The 19,179-nt window shown below is 47.5% G+C and overlaps 2 protein-coding genes across 8 annotated transcripts in view; one reads left to right on the top strand and one right to left on the bottom strand.

The window, feature by feature from the left end:
* The window catches only part of LOC122545194 (uncharacterized), a 785,061-nt gene that overhangs the window by 24,634 nt on the left and 741,248 nt on the right, over positions 1-19,179 (top strand). The gene's annotated exons all lie outside the window — the stretch shown is intronic.
* LOC148144898 (uncharacterized) lies at positions 1,592-17,659 on the bottom strand. 5 transcript variants are annotated; one of them, XM_087975141.1, is made up of 3 exons: positions 17,516-17,659; positions 10,270-11,445; positions 1,592-2,698 (listed from the first exon to the last, which is right to left on the bottom strand). In XM_087975141.1, the coding sequence occupies exons 2-3, from the start codon at positions 11,049-11,051 to the stop codon at positions 1,762-1,764; spliced, it is 1,719 nt and encodes a 572-aa protein (XP_087831267.1). In that variant the 5' UTR covers positions 11,052-11,445; positions 17,516-17,659; the 3' UTR covers positions 1,592-1,761. The 5 variants fall into 5 exon arrangements, with proteins under 5 accessions (XP_087831267.1, XP_087831265.1, XP_087831264.1 ...); XM_087975139.1 differs by lacking the exons at positions 10,270-11,445; positions 17,516-17,659 and adding an exon at positions 4,523-4,583 and having other exon boundaries at positions 1,592-3,207; XM_087975138.1 differs by lacking the exons at positions 10,270-11,445; positions 17,516-17,659 and adding an exon at positions 4,392-4,531 and having other exon boundaries at positions 1,592-3,207.

Raw genomic sequence — 19,179 nt, 5'->3', positions numbered from 1 at the left:
ATTTCTCCTACACCCCCATCTCTCATATAGACTTATCAACATCCATTCTCTCTCTCTTTTCTTAGAAAGTATTGATACAGCAATCAAAGAAGTCTTGAGGCACAAGAAACAACAGGTGCTGGGGGAAGTAAGGAAAGAGAATGGCTGGGGGTCGAGAGAGAGAAAATGGACAAGAGTTGGGGGGACAGGGAGAGAATGGACAGCGGGCAGCGACACCACAAATCCCACCTTTCCCAGGACCACAGCAGTCACTTCTCAATATACACGTGGTCATGGTAGCAGAATCATATAATCCCTGCAGGCTATTTGACCCATCTAATTCACACCAAACTTCCAACCAGCTTCCCACCAGACCAACTCACCTACCATATAGCTCTGTAGCTCCCCCTGGCTTATTACCCTAAACTGCAGATTGTTGGACTGTGGGTAGAAACCACAGCACCCAGAGGTAAACCATGCACAAAGTCCACACAGACAGTCCCCAGAGGCTGGAATCAAACCCAGGTCCCTGGCAATGTGAGGCAGCAGCACTAGCCACAGAGTCACTGTGCTGCCCATAGCTTTGGGGTTCTGCTTTGTCTTTGTAGTTTCTGACTGGCTGTCTCCTCCTGACATTGTTGAACCACACCCACTGCAGCCTCCCTTTCCCACTTCTCCAGCCCTGAGCACGTTGGTTCCTGAATCCTGATGCCATCTGGCCTCCTGCTGCCAACTGCAGAGAACAGAGATGATGTCTGTCACTATTCTGTCCTTCTCAGAGGCTTATACTCCATCACACAGACAAACGTTACCAAGCATACACACTTGCAAACACATACATATGGGTCGATGTGGTGAATTTGCATTTGCAGATACATTCGATGTGCGCTTTGAGCAGAAATCGGCAGGTAGTCAATCCATGTATTATTTTATAAATTCCTACTTTGGTAATAGAACCAGTCTGATTCAAGATTCGGATACAGACACATTCAAACTTCACACCTTTCATACATTGTGAGAGCTGAGATGTCACCTATTTTTATAAAACCTTAAGTCATCTCGAGACTGACTTAAAAAATGTTCTGGGATTTATACATTAATGAAGCAAAACCTGCAACCCATTCTAAAAGATGAAAGACTTAACAGCAATCCAGGTTTTTTTCAATATATCATTTCTGTTGCATGACACTGTGATCTTTTGCTTTAAATTCTGTGTCTTATGATCCTGCTCCACAGCTACCTGATGAAGGAGCAGTGCTCTGGAAGCTAGTGCATCCAAATAAACCTGTTGGACTATATCTTGGTGCTTTTTAACTTAACTATGATTTTTAACTTTACCCACCCTAGTCCAACACCGGCTCCTCCACGTCGTTTCTAGTGAACACGGCCCACACCCTTTACTGCTGCCAGTAAACTTTATAATGCTGATGAAATGGTGCAGTACTCATTACAGCCTGAAAAATGTACAATTTCTAACAATAGTAGCTACTCATTCACTGCTCCATTGATACACGACATTGGAAACTTAGTGCAGGAGGCTGAAAGAAATGAGCAGCTTTAAAACAAAAACCATTTGGAGCTCAAAGCTTTCAATGAGAACCTGAGCCTGACGTTAAGTTCAGGTAAACTTTACTGTGACCCAACTTTGTTACAGCTTCAGATTCCCCCCAGCAAAAAGGCATAGAAAAAGTAGGTTTTTTTTTAAAAACAGCTCACGGTCAAAGCGCACACACTCTCCACACCCAACACCGCCACCACCAACCCCTCCAACCCATTGCTCCTTCAATCCTCGTGAACTCGCTGGTGGCTCCGCAGGTTGAAGGAGCGGGTGAAACCCTTCCCACACTGAGAGCAGGTGAAGGGCTTCTCGCCCGTGTGGACCCACTGGTGGTTCAGCAGGTTGGAGGAATTGCTAAAAGCCTTCCCACACACTGTGCAGGGGAACGGCCTCTCCCCTGTGTGGACCCGCTGATGGGTCAGCAGTTGGGAGGAACTGTTGAAGGCCTTCCCGCACTCGGGACAGCTGAAGGGTTTCTCCTGTGTGTGGACACGCCGGTGGGTCAGCAGGTTAGAGGAATTGCTGAAGGCTTTCCCGCACTCTAAGCAGCTGAAAGGCCTTTCACCCGTGTGAACCCGTTGGTGGTTCAGCCTGTAGGAGGAACTGCTGAAGGCCTTCCCACACTCGGGGCAGCTGAAGGGCCTTTCCCCGGTGTGGACCCGCCGGTGGGCCAGCAAGGCAGAGGAATAGCTGAAGGCCTTCCCACACTCCGGGCAGGAGAACGGCCTCTCCCCCGTGTGGACCCGCTGGTGCTTCAGCAGGTCAGAGGATTTGCTGAAGGCCTTCCCGCAGTTGGGACAGCTGAAGGGCCTTTCCCCTGTGTGGACCCGCCGGTGGGTCAGCAGGGCAGAGGAATCACCGAAGGCCTGTCCGCAGTCAGGGCAAGAGAATGGCCTCTCCCCTGTGTGGACCCGCTGGTGCTTCAGCAGGTCGGAGGAATTGCTGAAGGCCTTCCCACACTCTGAGCAGCTGAAGGGCCTCTCCCCTGCCTGGACCCGCTTGTGGGTTAGCAGGGTGGTGGAATTGCTGAAGGCCTTGCCGTACTCAGGGCAGCTGAATGGCCTCTCCCCTCTGTGGATCTGGTGGTGCTTTAGCAGGTCGGAGGATTTGCTGAAGGCCTTCCTATAGACTGGGCAGGAGAATGGCCTCTCCCCGGTGTTGCTGCGCTGATAAGCCTCTGGGGCAGACGGGGCACAAAAGCCTTTCCCACAGTTACCACACTTCCATGGTTTCTCCACAGTACGGGATTCCTCTGGTTTCTCCATGGCTGAAGCTTCAGCTGTACGCAAACACTTGTACAGCCCCTCCCCACTGTGAATTCCTGTTTTCAGGCCGTATAGCTGTTACACCCTCCACGCTCAGTGCGCTGCAACAGGAGGGTCTCTCATCCAGTCCCACTGATGCTGAAAAAGTACTCAAACAAGAACCAAAAAGCTTGTTTCCTTCTCACAGAATCATAGTTGAAAATTGTTGCGGTCCTGATGGATTGGGTGACTGTCAGACATTGATGTCAAAGTGAGGACTGCAGTCGCTGGAGTCAGAGTCAAAAAGCGCAGCACTGGGAAAGCACAGCAGGTCCGGCAGCATCCGAGGAGCAGAGAGTCAATGTTTCCGGCATAACGCTTCCACCTGTTCATTTTGAAACTTCTGTCTTCAGATCTTCAAATACGCTGCAAAAAGAAATTATAAAATTCATCACTGTCAGTGCAGGGTAGAAATTCAGAACAAGCAATTCTACTTTCTGCAGAATATTCTTTTCTTATTCCACAAAATTGAAAACACCATCCCACTCTCTCTCCCCCTCTGTTTTCACTCCACTCTAACTAATTCTTACGGGGCAACCAAGAAGGTGACTTTGTCACTGTATAAGTTCAAAATTAATATGAAAGAAGTCTTCGATAAGCTGTTGGCACTTAGAAGTTGACAAGGCACTGGGACTCGATGAAATGTATCCAAGGATCTTGAAGAAAGGGACGACAGAAATTATGGGAGCACTCGCCATAATTCAACAGTCTTCCATGGAATTGGAGGAAGTGACTGGAAAACTGCAACCATTGCAGCCTTATTTAAGAAAGGTCGTAAATATATGCTCAGCAATTATAGGGCAGCCAGTTTAAATTTGGTGGAAAAGCAGAAATAGTTATTCTGGTCAAAATTTGTAGTCACACGGAGAAAGGTGGATTAGGAAGAGTCAGCGTGGGATTGCTGAAGGGGACATTGCATTTAACTAACTTGATGGTGTTTTTTGCAGAAGTTACAGGCTTGACGAGGATAACACCTCAGCTCTCCTGTTTGTTATCCATCCTGGCTGTCCTAGGGAGTCTGGTACACCTATAGCCTTTACGTAATGCTGAATTTGAGGGGATTAAAGCACCAAAGTGTGACTTCAAATTACTTGGCTACACGGGTTTTGCTATCATATCTCTCCCATAAAGGCTGACAGAACAGGTTGTGAGCAGGAGTCTGCTGGGCACCACCTTCATTAATCAAAAGGGTCTTGGCCCCTATGTACATGTTGGGAGGCATGCAAGGAGATGTTTATATTTTGCTTCTGTACTTAGAATTCATAAATTGAAGCCAGTGTACATTTTTTAAATCTTCAAGATTAGAAGTACAGAGATCAATATTATACAACAATCCAACAACCCCGTCCCAAGACAACAGGCGCCTGACCCTCACAAAGTTGGCGGCCGGTTGCCCGGGCAACCCGAGAGCTCCTTCGCCGGTGAAGTAAACACTGGGCCTGTGGGGCTTCTATTGGAGGCCTGAGGCCTCCCCCTAGGAGTTTATAAACTCCCCAGTCTCCCTCCTCCCGCGGTTCCCAATCCTACCCTGTCTCACTGTCTCCTCTCACCCGGGGCAGGAGTCTTGGCGCTCGGGCCTGGCGACCTCCCCGGGATGTTCCTGAAACCTGGTCCTGTTCTGAAGGAGGATCCCCGGACCCGAAACACCTCCTCACATTCCTCCCGACACGAGCTGCCGGACCTGCTCAGCTTTTCCAGCGGCTCCTGTTCTTGCTCCTTCATCCGCCGGCGCCATTCCTCTCCCACACTCCGTAACACTGTTTTTGTCCCATTGCACATGCGCCAACTCAAAGGGGGCGGGGTACCTCCTGGTGACGTCATCACCCGCCGAAGTGGCGCGGTCGGAGGAGTCCTCCAAGAATTCGGAGACAATGGGGGCGGGGCAATCGTTTTCCCCGCCCCCAGCCATTTGAAAGGTGAGTTTCTTTTAAGTTTGAACGTATTTTCTTTCAATTTTCAGCAATGTTATTCCAGACCTCTGGAAGGCTGAAGCATTGAGAAACTTTCAGACATAAACAAACGGATATGAATAAAATTCATAAAAATAGGTAAGGTAAATTGCGAAATAAACCCAGCACAAAATATCAAAAAGAATAGCAAGAGCTGGTATTGGTATGCTGAAGGGAACAAAATCGCTGAAGTAAATATTTGTCCCTTGGAAGATGAAACCGCTGAGTTAGTGGGGGGAACACTGAAATAGCAGAGCTGCTAAATCAAAACTTTCCTCAGCTTTCACATTGGAGGACAGCAATACTATCCCTATTGGAACCGGCAAGTCAGAGGCTATCGAAAGGGTAGAACTTAAACAATTAACGTCGATAGGTACACTATCAGGATTGAGGGCAGACAGGTCCCCTGGGCCTAATGGCCTACATTCTAATGTACTAAAGGCAGTGGATACGTTAGTTACAATATTCCAAAATTCCTTGGACATAAAATAAACTCAATGAATCTTTCTTAAGACTGAGATAGGTAGATTCTTGATTGTCAAGGTGATCAAAGGTTACGAAGAGAAAGCGCTAGAAAGGAGTTGACTTCAGCCATGATTGGATGACGGAGCAGACTTGTTGGGCTGAATGGCCTCTGATATCTTATGAATCCACTGGAGTGGAAAAATACTAATGTAACACCTGTATTCAAAAAGGAAGAGAAGCAATACGTGAGAAATTGAAGACCAGTTAGTTCAACAGCTGTTGATGGGCAGCTGTTAGAATCAATTATCAAGAAAGCAATATCAGGATGTTTGGAAAGTCAAAACTCTTTAGATAGCTCCTTTCAAACTACTACCGTTAAGGTCAAGAGCAGCAGTTACATGGGAGACCATTACCTGCAAGTTCTGTTCAAAGACACTCACTATTGGAGCAGCACACTCATCTCAACATACAGAGATTACAAAGATAAAGATGGGAGAAACCATTGGAGAGATTTGAAGACTAAAATGAGAATTTTAAAATTTGGTTGTTGCTTGAATGGGCACCAGCACAGGTCAGTGGACACATGAGCCACAGAGGAATGAGAATTGTTGCCATGAAACAAGAGCAAAGTCTTAGATGATTTCAAGTTTACAGAAGGGCAAATGCGTAAAATTATTGATTGCAGCAGTGAAGTAGTCAAGCCTGGAGGTAAGGAAGGGACCAAAGATGATTCCGGCAGCAGCAGCTATTTTGAGAATGGGACAGGCTCGAATGAGATGACAGAGGCGGATACAGGAGGCTTTGTGCTGGCACAGGTCAGAAGCTACTCTCAGAATCCAATGCAGCAAGTTATGAACAGCCTGGCTGAATCTGAGAGTTATAAGGGAGAGAGATGGAGGCTGAGGAATGAAGATGGATGCAACAAATTGGAAACCAGTGGCTTCATTCTTCCCAGTGTTTAATTGGAGTGGATCCATCAATATGAAGAATCTCAGCAACCAGATTGGACCATGAAACTGGTGAGTTTTGAGAAGGTTTGTAGCTCAGGGTGAGGTTCTGGATGTCGGTTTGCTTGCTGAGCTGAAAGGTTCATTTTCCATCACTAGACTAGGTAACATCTGCAGTGAGCCTCCAGATGAAGCACCAGTGGTGTAGCCCACTTTCTATTTAGATGTTTGGGTTTCTTTGGGTTGGTGATGTCATTTCCTGTGGTGGCATCATTTCGTATGGCAATGTCATTTCCTGTTCTTTTTCGGGGGGCGGGGTGTAAATGGGATCCAAGTCAATGTATTTGTTGATAGAATTCTGGTTGGAATGCTATGCTTCTAGGAATTCTCATGCGTGTCTCTGTTTGGCTTGTCCTGGGGTGGATGTGTTGTGCCAGTCGAAGTGGTGTCCTTCCTCATGCATCTGTAAGGATACTAGGGATAGTGGGTGATGTCTTTTTGTGGCTAGTTGATGTTCATATATCCTAGTCGCTAGTTTTCTGCCTGTTTGTCCAATGTAGGGAACACCACATCCATCCTCGGATAAGGGTCTGTTTCTGTGCTGTCTGACTTTAATTCTTCTTTTACTGGTCGTCACAACCATTTTCTTGCCTTCCCCAATACCCATCCAATTCATTTTTGTTTAAAATATCAGATGAACTCAGCCTTGAATGTATTCAGTGACCCCATACCTGCAGGAAGACATCCCCACTTCTGAACTCAGTTCCTCTTGCTAATATACCACTTGCCTTGCGCATTGCTTGCTGCAGCTGTCTGACAACTGGCATTGATTGGTGTGGAAGAATATGTTGCTGGAAAAGCACAGCAGGTCAGGCAGCATCCAAGAAGCAGGAGAATCAGCCCAAAACGTCGATTCTCCCGCTCCTCTGATGCTGCCTGAACAGCTGTGCTTTTCCAGCAACACTCTCAACTCTGATCTCCAGCATCTGCAGACCTCAATTTCTCCTGGTGTGAAAAAATGCTGAGACCTCTTTGTCCATCCACACAACATTCCTGATGAAGGGCTAGTGCCTGAAACATCAACTCTCCTGCTCCTCGGATGCTGTCTGACCTGCTGTGCTTCCAGTGTCACATTTTTTGACTCTGATCTCCAGCTTCTGCCATCCCAATAGATGATCATTTAAACAATGCTTTGTGCTGTTTTCTTTTTCCACAACACCGGCTATAACTTCACACTGAGGTAATGCATTTGCCATGTGTTTGCCAATTGAGACACAGACCTGGACCAACTTTTCCAGTCTGTCCCCTCCTGGATTCCCTCCCTTTGCTTTTAGTTGCTTCAAGTCACAAATTGAACCCCTGCATGAAAAAAAGAGAATAGAAGAGGGGGGGAGAGAAGAGAGATCGCTGTGCTCACAGATGTTGGACAGAGGAAGTTCCAGTCTGTGGTGAATCTCAATCTTCATTCATAGAGAGAAGCAGCAACAGCTTGAAAAGCTAATGGTCCACTTTCAGACAATAGAGAGGCTGTGTTTAACAAGAAGACTAGACTCCTACCGGTCCTCCAGTACTCCTCATTGGTCCATCAAAACAACATAGCGCCGTTTTTGCGGACAGCTACAAGCATGGGCGGTGTTTTTGCTGACACTGAGGAGCATGTGTGGTAGACTCTGTGGAGATGGAGTTACTGACAGTTTCTAACTATCCAAAGGCCAATGGGAGAAAAAAAGATAGAGCCTCAATGACCACCACCACCACACACACACCTCTCCCACCCCTCCCCCCACCCCACCCCGGTAGCTCGACATATCAACATTTGCACCTCGCTATTTTTGCTAATAATTTTACTACACCTCTCATGATTTTGTATATCTCAATAAGGTCACCCCTCAACCTCCTCTGCTCTAGTGAAAGTCTCAGCCTCCCCTTATAACTCAAATCCTCCAGTCCTGGCAAATCTTTTCCGAACCCTCTCCAATAGTATTCTTCCTATAACAGGACCAACTGTACTCAGTACTCCAATAGTGGCCTCACCATCATCCTGTATAACCTCAACATTATGTCCCAACTCCTATACTCAATGGTGTGAACAATGAAGGCAAGTGTGCTAAATACCTTCTTAACCACCCAGTCTACCAATGATGCAACTTTCAAACTACTGTGTACCTGAACACCCCCAGATCTCTCTGTTCTACAATACAACCCAGGGCTCTCCCATTAACTGTACAAGTCCTGCACATCTTTGTTTTAGCAAAATGCAAGCTCTCGCTTTTATCCATACCTCTCAAACACACACCCCAACACTCTCAACTCCTGAGGCTTGTACTCCAACACACCCACACTTTACAAAGCATGGTACGCGCACTCTGATGCACAAGGTGCAAATTCACAATGGGGTGAATTTGCATTTGCAGAATTACATTAGCAGATACATGCATTTTCACTCAAAAAAGCACACAATCTGCAGCCAGTTAGTGCAGGCAGTCAATCCATGTAGTATTTTATAAATTTCTACTTCAGAAATGAAACCAGTCTGATTCAAGATTGGGATACAGACAGACTCAAGCCTCACACCTGCCATGCATTGTCTGAGCTGAGAAGTCACCTATTTTTATAAAACCTAAGTCATCATGAGATTGTAACTTAAAAGAAATTCTGAGATTTATACATTAAGGAAACCTGCAACCCATTCAAAAAGATGAAAGACTTAACAGCAATCAAGGTTTGTTCAATATATCCTATCAGTTGCATGACACTGTGATCTTTTGCTATAAAATCTGTGTGCTTTGATCCTGCTCCACAGCTACCTGATGAAGGAGCAGCACTCCGAACGCGAGTGCTTCCAAATAAATGAGTTGGACTATAACCTGGTGTTGCGTGATTTTTAACTTTATCCACCCCAGTTCAAGACCGGCTCCTCAAAACAGTTTCTCGCGAACACATCCCACACCTCCCAGTGCTGCCAGTAAACTTTACAATGCTGCTGAAACAATGCAGTATCTGCACTCCTGAAAAATTTACAATTTCTAATGATACAAGCTCCTCATTCACTGCTCCATCTGATACATGACATTGGAAACTTAGTGCAGGAGGCTGAAAGAAATGAGCAGCTTTAAAACAAAAACTACTTAGAGCTCACAGCTTTCAATGTGAGTCTGAGCCCAACGGTAAATTCAGGTAACCTTTATTGTGACCCAACTTTGTTACAGATTCAGATCCCCCTAGCAAAATGGCATAGAAAAAAAGTAACTGATTTTTTTTAAACAGCTCAAGGTCAAAACCCACACACTCCCCCCACTTTAGATTAGATTTCTTACAGTGTGGAAACAGGCCCTTCGGCCCAACAAGTCCACACCGCCCTGCCGAAGCGCAATCCACCCATACCCCTACATTTACCCCTTTAACCTAACACTACGGGCAATTTAGCATGGCCAATTCACCTGACCTGCACATCTTTGGACAGTGGGAGGAAACCGGAGCACCCGGAGGAAACCCACGCAGACACGGGGAGAACGTGCAAACTCCACACAGTCAGTCGCCTAAGTCGGGAATTGAACCCGGGTCTCTGGCGCTGTGAGGCAGCAGTGCTAACCGCTGTGCCACCGTTTCTTTATTATTAGTTAGCACCTAGTTGTCCCTTTGTAACTGGATCCTTGGTACAGCCTTTACGCATAGAAAGTATTACTTAACTCAACAATTTCAATCCATACCCTGTATCCAAGTAAGGTTCTCCCTGTGAATGGGTGGGGGGAGCTGTGTAGAGACAACCACACTGCTGTAGATCTGGAGTCAGTCATGCGTAGGCCAGACCAGAGAAACAATGCAGCTGGGACGACTGAGTGAATCCTTTCCCCTAACAATAGTTTTCCTTCCCTAAAAAGGACATGAGTCAGTCAGATGGGAGTTTTCTTCGCCCCGAAAAATGATTTCATCATTAAATACTGAACTCCAGGTTTCTGACCGAATTCCAATTTCGTCATCTTCCGTGGCAGGATTCGCCGGAACTGGGTTGTTAGTCCAGTTCACAATGTCACTAGGCTGTCATTCCTTCAACCCCCTGCGATGGCAAATGAACTCGCTGGTGCCTCCGCAGAAGGGAGGAGCAGGTGAAGGCCTTCCCGCACTCGAGGCAACTGAAGGGCCTCTCCCCCGTGTGGACCCGCCGGTGGGTCTGGAGATTAGAGGAATCGCTGAAGGCCTTCCCGCACTCGGGGCACCTGAAAGGCCACTCCCCCGTGTGGACCAGCTGATGTCTCAGCAGGGCAGAGGAATCACTGAAAGCTTTCCAGCACTCGGGGCAGCTGAATGGCCTCTCCCCGGTGTGGAGCAGCTGGTGCTTCCGCAAGGCGCCCACTTGACTGAATCCCTTCCCACACTCGGGACAGCTGAAGGGCCTTTCCCGCGTGTGGACCCGCTGGTGGGTCAGAAGGTGGGAGGAATTGCTGAAGGCCTTCCCGCATTCGGGGCAGGGGAATGGCCTCTCTCCTGTGTGGACCCGCTGGTGGGTCAGCAGGATGGAGGGCCGGGTAAAGCCCTTCCCACACTCGGGACACCTGAAGGGCCTCTCCCCTGTGTGGCGCCGCTGGTGCCTCAGCATGGAGGCGGCCTGGGTAAAGCCCTTCCTGCACTCAGGGCAGGAGAATGGCCTCTCCCCCGTGTGGACCAGCTGGTGCCTCAGCAGGGTGGAGGCCTGGGTAAAACCCTTCCTGCACTCGGTGCAGGAGAATGGCCTCTCCCTGGTGTGACTGCGCTGATGAATCTCCAGGGCAGACGGGACACGGAAGCCTTTTCCACAGTCGCCACACTTCCACGGTTTCTCCACAGGGTGAGATTCCTCAGGATTCTCCATGGCCAAAGCTTCAGCTGCACACAAACACGTGTATAGCCACTCCCTGCCGTGAATTCCGCATTCCAGGCCGTATCACTCTTCCAGGCTCCACACTCAGTGCGGTTCAACAGTAGAGTCTCTCATCCAGTCCCACTGATGCTGAAAATGTACTGAAAGAGGAACCAAAAAGCTTTGCTCCTTCTCACAGAATCTAAGTTGAAAATTGCTGAGGTCCTAATGGATTGAGTGACTGTCAGATATTGATGTCAAAGCGAGGATTGCAGATGCTGTACAGTGAGTCGAGAAGTGTGCTGGAAAAGCACATCAGGTCAGGCAACATCTGAGGAACAGGAGAGTTGACGTTTTGGGCATAAGCCCTTCATCTGTTGATTTGAAACTTCTATCTTCAAATACTCTGTAAAAAGAGAGATTACAAATGTCATCACTGTCAGTCCAGAATAGAAACTCAGAACAAGCAATTCTACTTTCTGCAGAATATTCCCCAAAATTGAAAGCACCATCCCACTCTCTCTCTCTGTTCTCACTCCATTCTAGCTAATTCTGAAGGTACTGATTCAGGATCTTACAGGGGCAGAAAAGCAAAAATATCAAGACTGACATCTCTCTGAAGTTTGGATGACTCCACCTGAAAGTTAATATCTTCCACGACATTGGGATGCTGCTGAGAGCGAGCAGGTCTAATTTTGGGAAACAAACAAAAATGTTAATTCAGGATGAACCTGCCATGCAGCTTCTTGAGGAACAACCAGACACAAAATGGTTAACGCCCCCAGGAAGAGGGGAACAAAATGAGACATCAAGGCATTAACACTGACACCAGAGAGAAACTGAACATACAGATGTGGCAAACATTAGTAGAAAGCCAGAGTCATACAGCACAGAAACAGACCCTTCAGCCAAAGTCTTCCAGATATCCTAAATTAATCTAGTTGTATTTGCCAGCACTTGTCCCATATGCTTCTTAACCCTTTCTATTCATACACCAACCCAGATGTTTTTACATGCTGTAAATGTACCAACCTTCATCAGGGAGGGAAGGGGGGGGGGGAAGAGTGGGGGGGGGGGGGGGGGGGAGGGATTGGGGGGTAGGGATTGGGGGGGTAGGGATTGGGGGGGTAGGGATTGGGGGGGTAGGGATTGGGGGGGTAGGGATTGGGGGGGTAGGGATTGGGGGGGTAGGGATTGGGGGGGTAGGGATTGGGGGGTAGGGATTGGGGGGTAGGGATTGGGGGGTAGGGCAGACCTAGAGGGGATATGTTTAGGGTGAGAGGGGAAAGATATAAAAAAGAGACCTAAGGGGCAACCTTTTCACATAGAGGGTGGTACATGTACGGAATGAGCTGCAAGAGGAAGAGGTGGAGGCTTGTACAATTGCAACATTTGAAAGGTATCTGGATGGAATATATGAATAGCAAGGGTTTGGAGGGATATGGGCTGGGTGTGAGAAGGTGGGACTAGATAGGTTGGGATATCTAGTCGGCATGGACAAGTTGGATTGCAGGGTCTGTTTCTGTGCTGTACATCTCTACGACTCTATTTCAGCTCAGACAATGCATGAAAGGTGTGAGATCAGAGCCTGTCTGTATCCTAACCTTGAGTCAGGCTGGTTCTATTTTCAAAAGTTGAATTTACATAATACTATATGTATTGACTGCCTGGAGATTGTTCATTTTAGGAGCAAAATAGAATGTATCGGCAAATATAATGCTGCAAATATAAATTCACTGCCATGGACTTGTGTGTACACACACACACGCATGAGAGAAATAAAAAAATCTATTTCTGTGCTGCATATCACACAGACATTGAGAAACAGATGCTTTATTTCTGTGGTTGTAAATGTTGTTGTAAATTATAGCTGGGTACTAATAGATGTAAGGGACAGAATTCCTCAAAATAGGGTTCTCCCAGGATTCTTATAGTGCCCTATTCTGGTTTACTTACGAGTGAACAAACATTAAGCACGAGTATCTATTTATTTCTAATTTTGATTCGTTTTTCTTGTTTGATTCCCTGCTATGACAACACTGTATCTTGATGGTTGACAGGCTGAGAGATGGTGGGTTGGGTCTCAATTGACTCAATGTTTTATTGTTCCAAATGGTGTAAAAATGGGTGTCAAAGCTTCAGCAGAAATCCAGCAGAGCTGACAGACCAACATCTTACTCTAAGCGAACAGGGAGATCAACAGAGGACAGAGAAATCAGGACCTGAAATCTGAGCTGACACCAGACTACCCTGTGATCAGTGCTTTGATTAGCAGTGCCAACCCTCCACCTTTACCTAACTTCCCATTTAACTACCCCTTCAATATGTAGGATCCAATCCTTGTCATCCTGAAGCTGGGTTAGCCATGGGAAATGCAGGTTTATAGTTCCATAGTAATAAAAGCAGGAGTAGGCCATTTGTCCTGTCAGGCCTACTCTGCCATTCATTAAGATAATCGCACCATCGCAGCTCCTCCTCCCTGCATTGTCAAAACTACCCTTAATTCACCAACCATGTCTTCAATATACTGAAGTGGCCTCTACTGCTTCACTGGGCAGAGAATTCCATAGATTCACTACTCTCCAGGAAAAACAGTTCCTCCTAATCTTTGTTTGAAAGCTACTCCCCCTAATCTTGAGGTCTAGTCTCACCCAACAGCAGAAATGACTGGATAGGGAAGGGCTGCATCCCCAAAGTGCAATGAATTCCCACTTTCCCCCAAAATCCCGGATGTACTCACTCACTCAGTTGTTTGCTCATAAATGAAAGATTTCACTGTTACAACTTCTGCTCCCAGTCAGGGCAAAACATCTTTGACAGCTGCTCTGAAAGTCCAGTCTTCACAACCACACTTGTGAACCATTCTCCTCTCACCTCAAATATGCACCGTCTAGTTTTGGACTGCACCATCCTGGGGAAAACTTGGGTATTCACCCTATCCATGCCTGTTACAAACGTCCATAAGGTCACCCCTCAGTCCCTGATGCTCCAGGGAACATATCCCTGGCCTATTCTCCCTCTCCCAGTAGTTCAATTCCTCCAAGTCTGGCAACAGCCTTGTAAATCTTTTCCAACCTCTTTCAAAGTTTCACAACATCTTTCCTATATCAAGGAGACTAGAATTGAATGCAGTGTTCCAAAAGTGGCCCAACCAATTTCGTGGACAGCGGCCACATGACCTCCCAACTCCCATACTCAATGCTCTGACCAAGAAAGGAAAGCATACTGAATGCCTTCTTTACTATCCTAGCTACCTGAGACTCCACTTTCAAGGTCTTTATTCAGCAACACTCCCCTTAACTGTGCCAGTTCTGCCTGGATTGCTTGACCAAAATGCAACTGCTCACATTTGTCTAAATTAAACTCCATCTCCCACTCCTCGGCCCAATGACCCATCTGCTAAATTCCCATTTATAGCAAACTCTCTTATTCCCTCGAAGCTGAAAATCTCCATCCCACACACACTCCCTCCATTCTCACTTTGCTGAACCTAATTCCTGCTGCATCTCACCCTGAAGGGTCTGGTTCATGCTGATACACAGTCCCACACTCTAATTGAAACATACAGAATACTGAATGGCATGGACAGACTGGATGTTGGGAAGATGTTTCCATTGGTAGGAGAGACAAGAACCTGAAGGCACAGCCTTAGAGTAAAGGGAAGGCCTTTTGGAACAGAGATAAGGAGAAACTTCTTCAACCAGAGAGTAGTGAATCTTTGGAATTCATTGCCACAGAAGGCTGCAAAGGACAGGTCATTGAGAATATTTAAGACGGAGGTAGACCGGTTCTTGAGTATCAAGGGGATCAAGGGTTACGGGGAGAAAGCAGGAGAATGGGGCTGAGAAACTTATCAGCTGCGATTGTGTGCTATCAGCAGACCTGATGGGCTGAATGGCCTAATCTCAGCTCCTATGTCTTATGGTCTCTTGCTGTCCTGGACACAGAGGGTGAGAATTGGGAGCAGGACTAGGACATTTGGTCTTTCGTGCCTGGACCAGTATTGCACAGATCATAACTGGATATGAATATACCTACATTTTGGTGGACAGGCTGGGACATTTTTCATTGAAGCATAGGAGGTTGAGAGGTGACCTTACTGAGGTTGATTAAATCATGACAGATATAGCTAACATGAATGGCAGGTGTCCTTTCCCTTGTGTGGGGGTTTCAAGATTAGGGAGCAAATTTTGAAGGAGAGAGGAGAAAGATTTGAAAGACATGAGGGACATTATTTTTCATTTTACACAGAGTGGTTCGCGTGTGGAATGAATGTCCAGAGGAAGTGGTGCAGTTATAGCATTTAAAGGACATTTGGATAAGTATCTGAATAGGAAAGATTCAGAGGATATGGACCAAATACTGGCAAGTGGGACTAGTTCAGTTTGAGAACATAGTCAGCATGGACTAGTTGGACTGAAGGGGCTGTTTCTGTGCTGTCTGACACTGTAACTGTTCTATGCTGGTCTTGAAACCATTTTCTTAATATCCCCCATAAACATCCATTTCATTGTTGTTCAAAATATCACATGAACTCAGCAGTGATTACGTTCAATGACCCCCCCCTAACTGCAGGAAGACATCCCCACTTCTGAACTCAATTCCTCTTGCTAATATACCACTTGCCTTGCTGATAGCTTGCTGCACCTGTCCGACAACTGGCAGTGACTGGTGCAGAAGGACACTGAGGTCCCATTGTACATCTACACATCATTGTTGATGAAGGGCTTGTGCCCAAAACATCAACTCTCATGCTGCCTGACTAGCTGTACTTTTAGGAGAAAGTGAGGACTGCAGATGCTGGAGATCAGAGCTGAAAATATGTTGGTGGAAAAGTGCAGCAAGTCAGACAGCATCCAAGGAGCATGAGAATCGACGTTTCGGACATGAGCCCTTCTTCAGGAATGAGGAAAGTGTGGTAAGCAGGCTAAGATAAAAGGTAGGGAGGAGGGACTTGGGGGAGGGGTGTTGGAAATGCGATAGGTAGAAGGATGTCAAGGTGAGGGTGATAGGCCGGAGTGGGGGTGGAGTCGGAGAGGTCAGGAAGAAGATTGCAGGTTAGAAAGGTGGTGCTGAGTTTGAGGGTTGGGACTGAGACAAGGTGGGGGGAGGGGAAATGAGGAAACTGGAGAAATCTGAGGTCATCCCTTGCGGTTGGAGGGTTCCTAGGCGGAAGATGAGGCGCTCTTCCTCCAGCCGTCATGTTGCCATGGTCTGGCGAAGGAGGAGTCCAAGGACCTGCATGTCCTTGGTGAAGTGGGAGGGGGAGTTGAAGTGTTGAGCCACGGGGTGGTTGGGTTGGTTGGTCCGGGTGTCCTAGAGGTGATCTCTGAAACGTTCTGCAAGTCGGCGGCCTGTCTCCCCAATGTTGAGGAGGCCACATCGGGTGCAGCGGATGCAGTAAATGATGTGCGTGGAGGTGCCGGTGAATTTGTGGTGGATATGGAAGGATCCCTTGGGGCCTTGGAGGGAAGTAAGGGGGGGGGGGGTGGGGGGGGGAAGGTGTGGGCTGAAAATATGTTGCTGGAAAAGCACAGCAGGTCAGGCAGCATCCAAGGAGCAGGAGAATCGACGTTTTGGGCATGAGCTCTTCTTCAGGAATCTGAAGGTGTGGGTGCAAGTTTTGCATTTCTTGCGGTTGCAGGGGAAGGTGCCGGGAGTGGAGGTTGGGTTGGTGGGGGCTGTGGACCTGACAAGGGAGTCACGGAGGGAGTGGTCTTTTCGGAACGCTGATAGGGGAGGGGAGGGAAACATATTCCTGGTGATGGGGTCCATTTGGAGGTGGCAGAAATGACGACGGATGATACGATGTATATGGAGGTTGGTGGGGTGGTAGGTGAGGACCAGTGGGGTTCTGGCCTGGTAGCGATTGGAGGGACGGGGCTCAAGGGCGGAGGAGCGGGAAGTGGAGGAGATGCGGTGGAGAGCATCGTCGATCATGTCTGGGGGGAAATTGCTGTCTTTGAAGAAGGAGGCCATCTGAGTTGTTCGGTATTGGAACTGGTCCTCCTGGGAGCAGATGCGGCGGAGACGAAGAAATTAGGAATATGGGTGCGACTCTGATCCTCAGCATCTGCAATCCTCACTTTCTCCACATCCCAATGTATCACATTTAAAAACGGACCTCCTTTCTGCTTTTGTTTTGCCACAGCAAAGGCTATAGCTTCACATTGAGGTACTGCATTTGCCATGTGTTTGCCAACTGAGAGACAGACCTGGTCCAACATTTCCTGAGTCTGTCTCCACCCCAGAGAATCACTCCCTTTCCTTTCAGCTGCTGCAAATCAACACTATATGAACAGGGATATCGGCTGGGTGCTGGCAAACGGGACTAGATTAGGTTGTAATATCTGGCCGACATGAACGAGTTGGACCGAAGGGTCTGTTTCCGTACTATCCATCTCTATGACTATAATTGAACACCAAAATGAAAACTAAATGGAATAGGGGGTGAGAAAAGAAAGTGCTGTACTCACAGATGTTGGACAGAAGAAGCAAGTTACAGTCTGGGCTGAAGCTCAATCTTCACAGCAGCTACAGAAGCTTATGGTCCTCCTTCTGCATTCAGACAATAGCGGTGCTCTAACTGGCAGGAGGACCAATCTCCATCCGGTCCTCCAGGCTTTACCATTGGTCCATCAAAAGGAAGTCGCGTGCCGTTCTTCGGACTTCGAGGAGCATGCGTACTACTTTGCTGACACCGGTGAGCATGCGCCTTCCTCGCTGACACCTCGGAGCATGCGCAGTGTGCGCTTTGGTGACTACTGTTACTGACAGATGTAAAGGATCTAAAGGCCAAAAGGAGAAAAAACGGCTGGAGCCACAATTTTATTTTTCCCTGTAGCTCGACGTTGTATTCTTTTTGCATTTTGTCTGGCTGCTCAACTTTTGTAAGTCTTTTCACCAGGGCAGATGAAGTTGTAAACTGGAGGGCATCGGTTTAAGGTGAGGGGAGAAAGATTTAAAATGGTCCGAAGAAGCAACTTTTTCGCACAGAGGGTGGTGTGTGTACGGAATGAACTGCCAGACGAAGTGGTGGAGGCTGGTGCATTTACAATGTTTAATAGGAATCTGGATGGGTATATGAGTAGGAAGGGTTTAGAGGGATATGGTTAGGTTCGGATATGATTAGATTAGATTCGATTCCCTACAGTGTGGAAACTGGTCCTTCAGCCCAACCAGTCCACACCAACCCTCCGAAGAGTAACCCACCCAGACCCATTTCTCTCTGACTAATGCACCTAACACTATGGGCAATTTAACATGGACTATTCACCTGGCCTGCACATTTTTGTACTGTGGGAGGAAACCGGAGCACTCTGAGGAAACCCACGCAGACACGGACAACATGCAAATTCCACACTGACAGTCACCAGAGCCTGGAATCGAACCTGGAACTTTGGTGCTATGAAGCAGCAGTGCTAACTACTGAGCCACCGTGCCGTCATTCAAGTAAATTTCTCCCCGGGGGGAGGAGGGACAGTCAAGAGTCAACCATACTGCTACATGTAGGCCAGACTGGGTAAAGAATGCAGCTAGGACAACTGAGTGAATCCTTTCCCACAACGGCAATTTCCTTCCCTAAAAAGGATATGAGTGAATCAGATGTCTTTCCCTCCCTACCAATTCTGAATTCAAGACTTCTGACCGAATTCCAATTCCGCCATCTGCCGTGGCAGGATTCGAACCCATGAGTCCCCAGAACTGGGTTGATCGTCCAGTTGATAATGGCATTCAGCTGTCACTCCTTCAATTGCCCTGCGATGGCACATGAACTCACTGGTGCCTCTGCAGGTGGGAGGAACTGGTGAAGCCCTTCTTGCACTGACAGCAGGTGAATGGCCTCTCCCTGGTGTGGATTCGCTGGCGTGTCCACAGGGTTGCACATCTGACTGAATCCATTCCCACACTCCGGGCAGGTGAATGGTCTCTCCCCAGTGTGGACCTGCTGGTGCATTAGTAAGGTGGAAGAATCGACATATCCTTCCTGCACACACAGCAGGTGAACAGTCTCTGGTGGTGTGGTTTTGATCCCCCAAACTGAGTAAATCATTAAAGTGCCTTTCACAGTCAGTGCCCTGAATCTTCCTCACTTGCGTATCTGTGTCTCAATGTTCTTCCTGCCACACCAGTATCCAAA

The sequence above is a fragment of the Chiloscyllium plagiosum genome, unplaced genomic scaffold (genome assembly GCF_037043375.1).
Source record: "Chiloscyllium plagiosum isolate Xiang-an unplaced genomic scaffold, Cpla_swu_hap1 HiC_scaffold_27, whole genome shotgun sequence".
Classification (NCBI taxonomy): Eukaryota; Metazoa; Chordata; class Chondrichthyes; order Orectolobiformes; family Hemiscylliidae; genus Chiloscyllium; species Chiloscyllium plagiosum.
The sequence above is the reverse complement of the archived record's forward strand: the minus strand, read 5'-3'. Positions and strand labels throughout refer to the sequence as shown.

Coding starts and splice junctions, on each gene's coding strand:
- LOC148144898 (XM_087975141.1), bottom strand. CDS start 11,051: ATGGAGAATCCTGAGGAATCTCACCCTGTGGAGAAACCGTGGAAGTGT. Junction 2,699..10,269: donor AGGCACCAGCGAGTTCATTT/GCCATCGCAGGG, acceptor TTATCAGCGCAG/CAACACCGGGGAGAGGCCAT.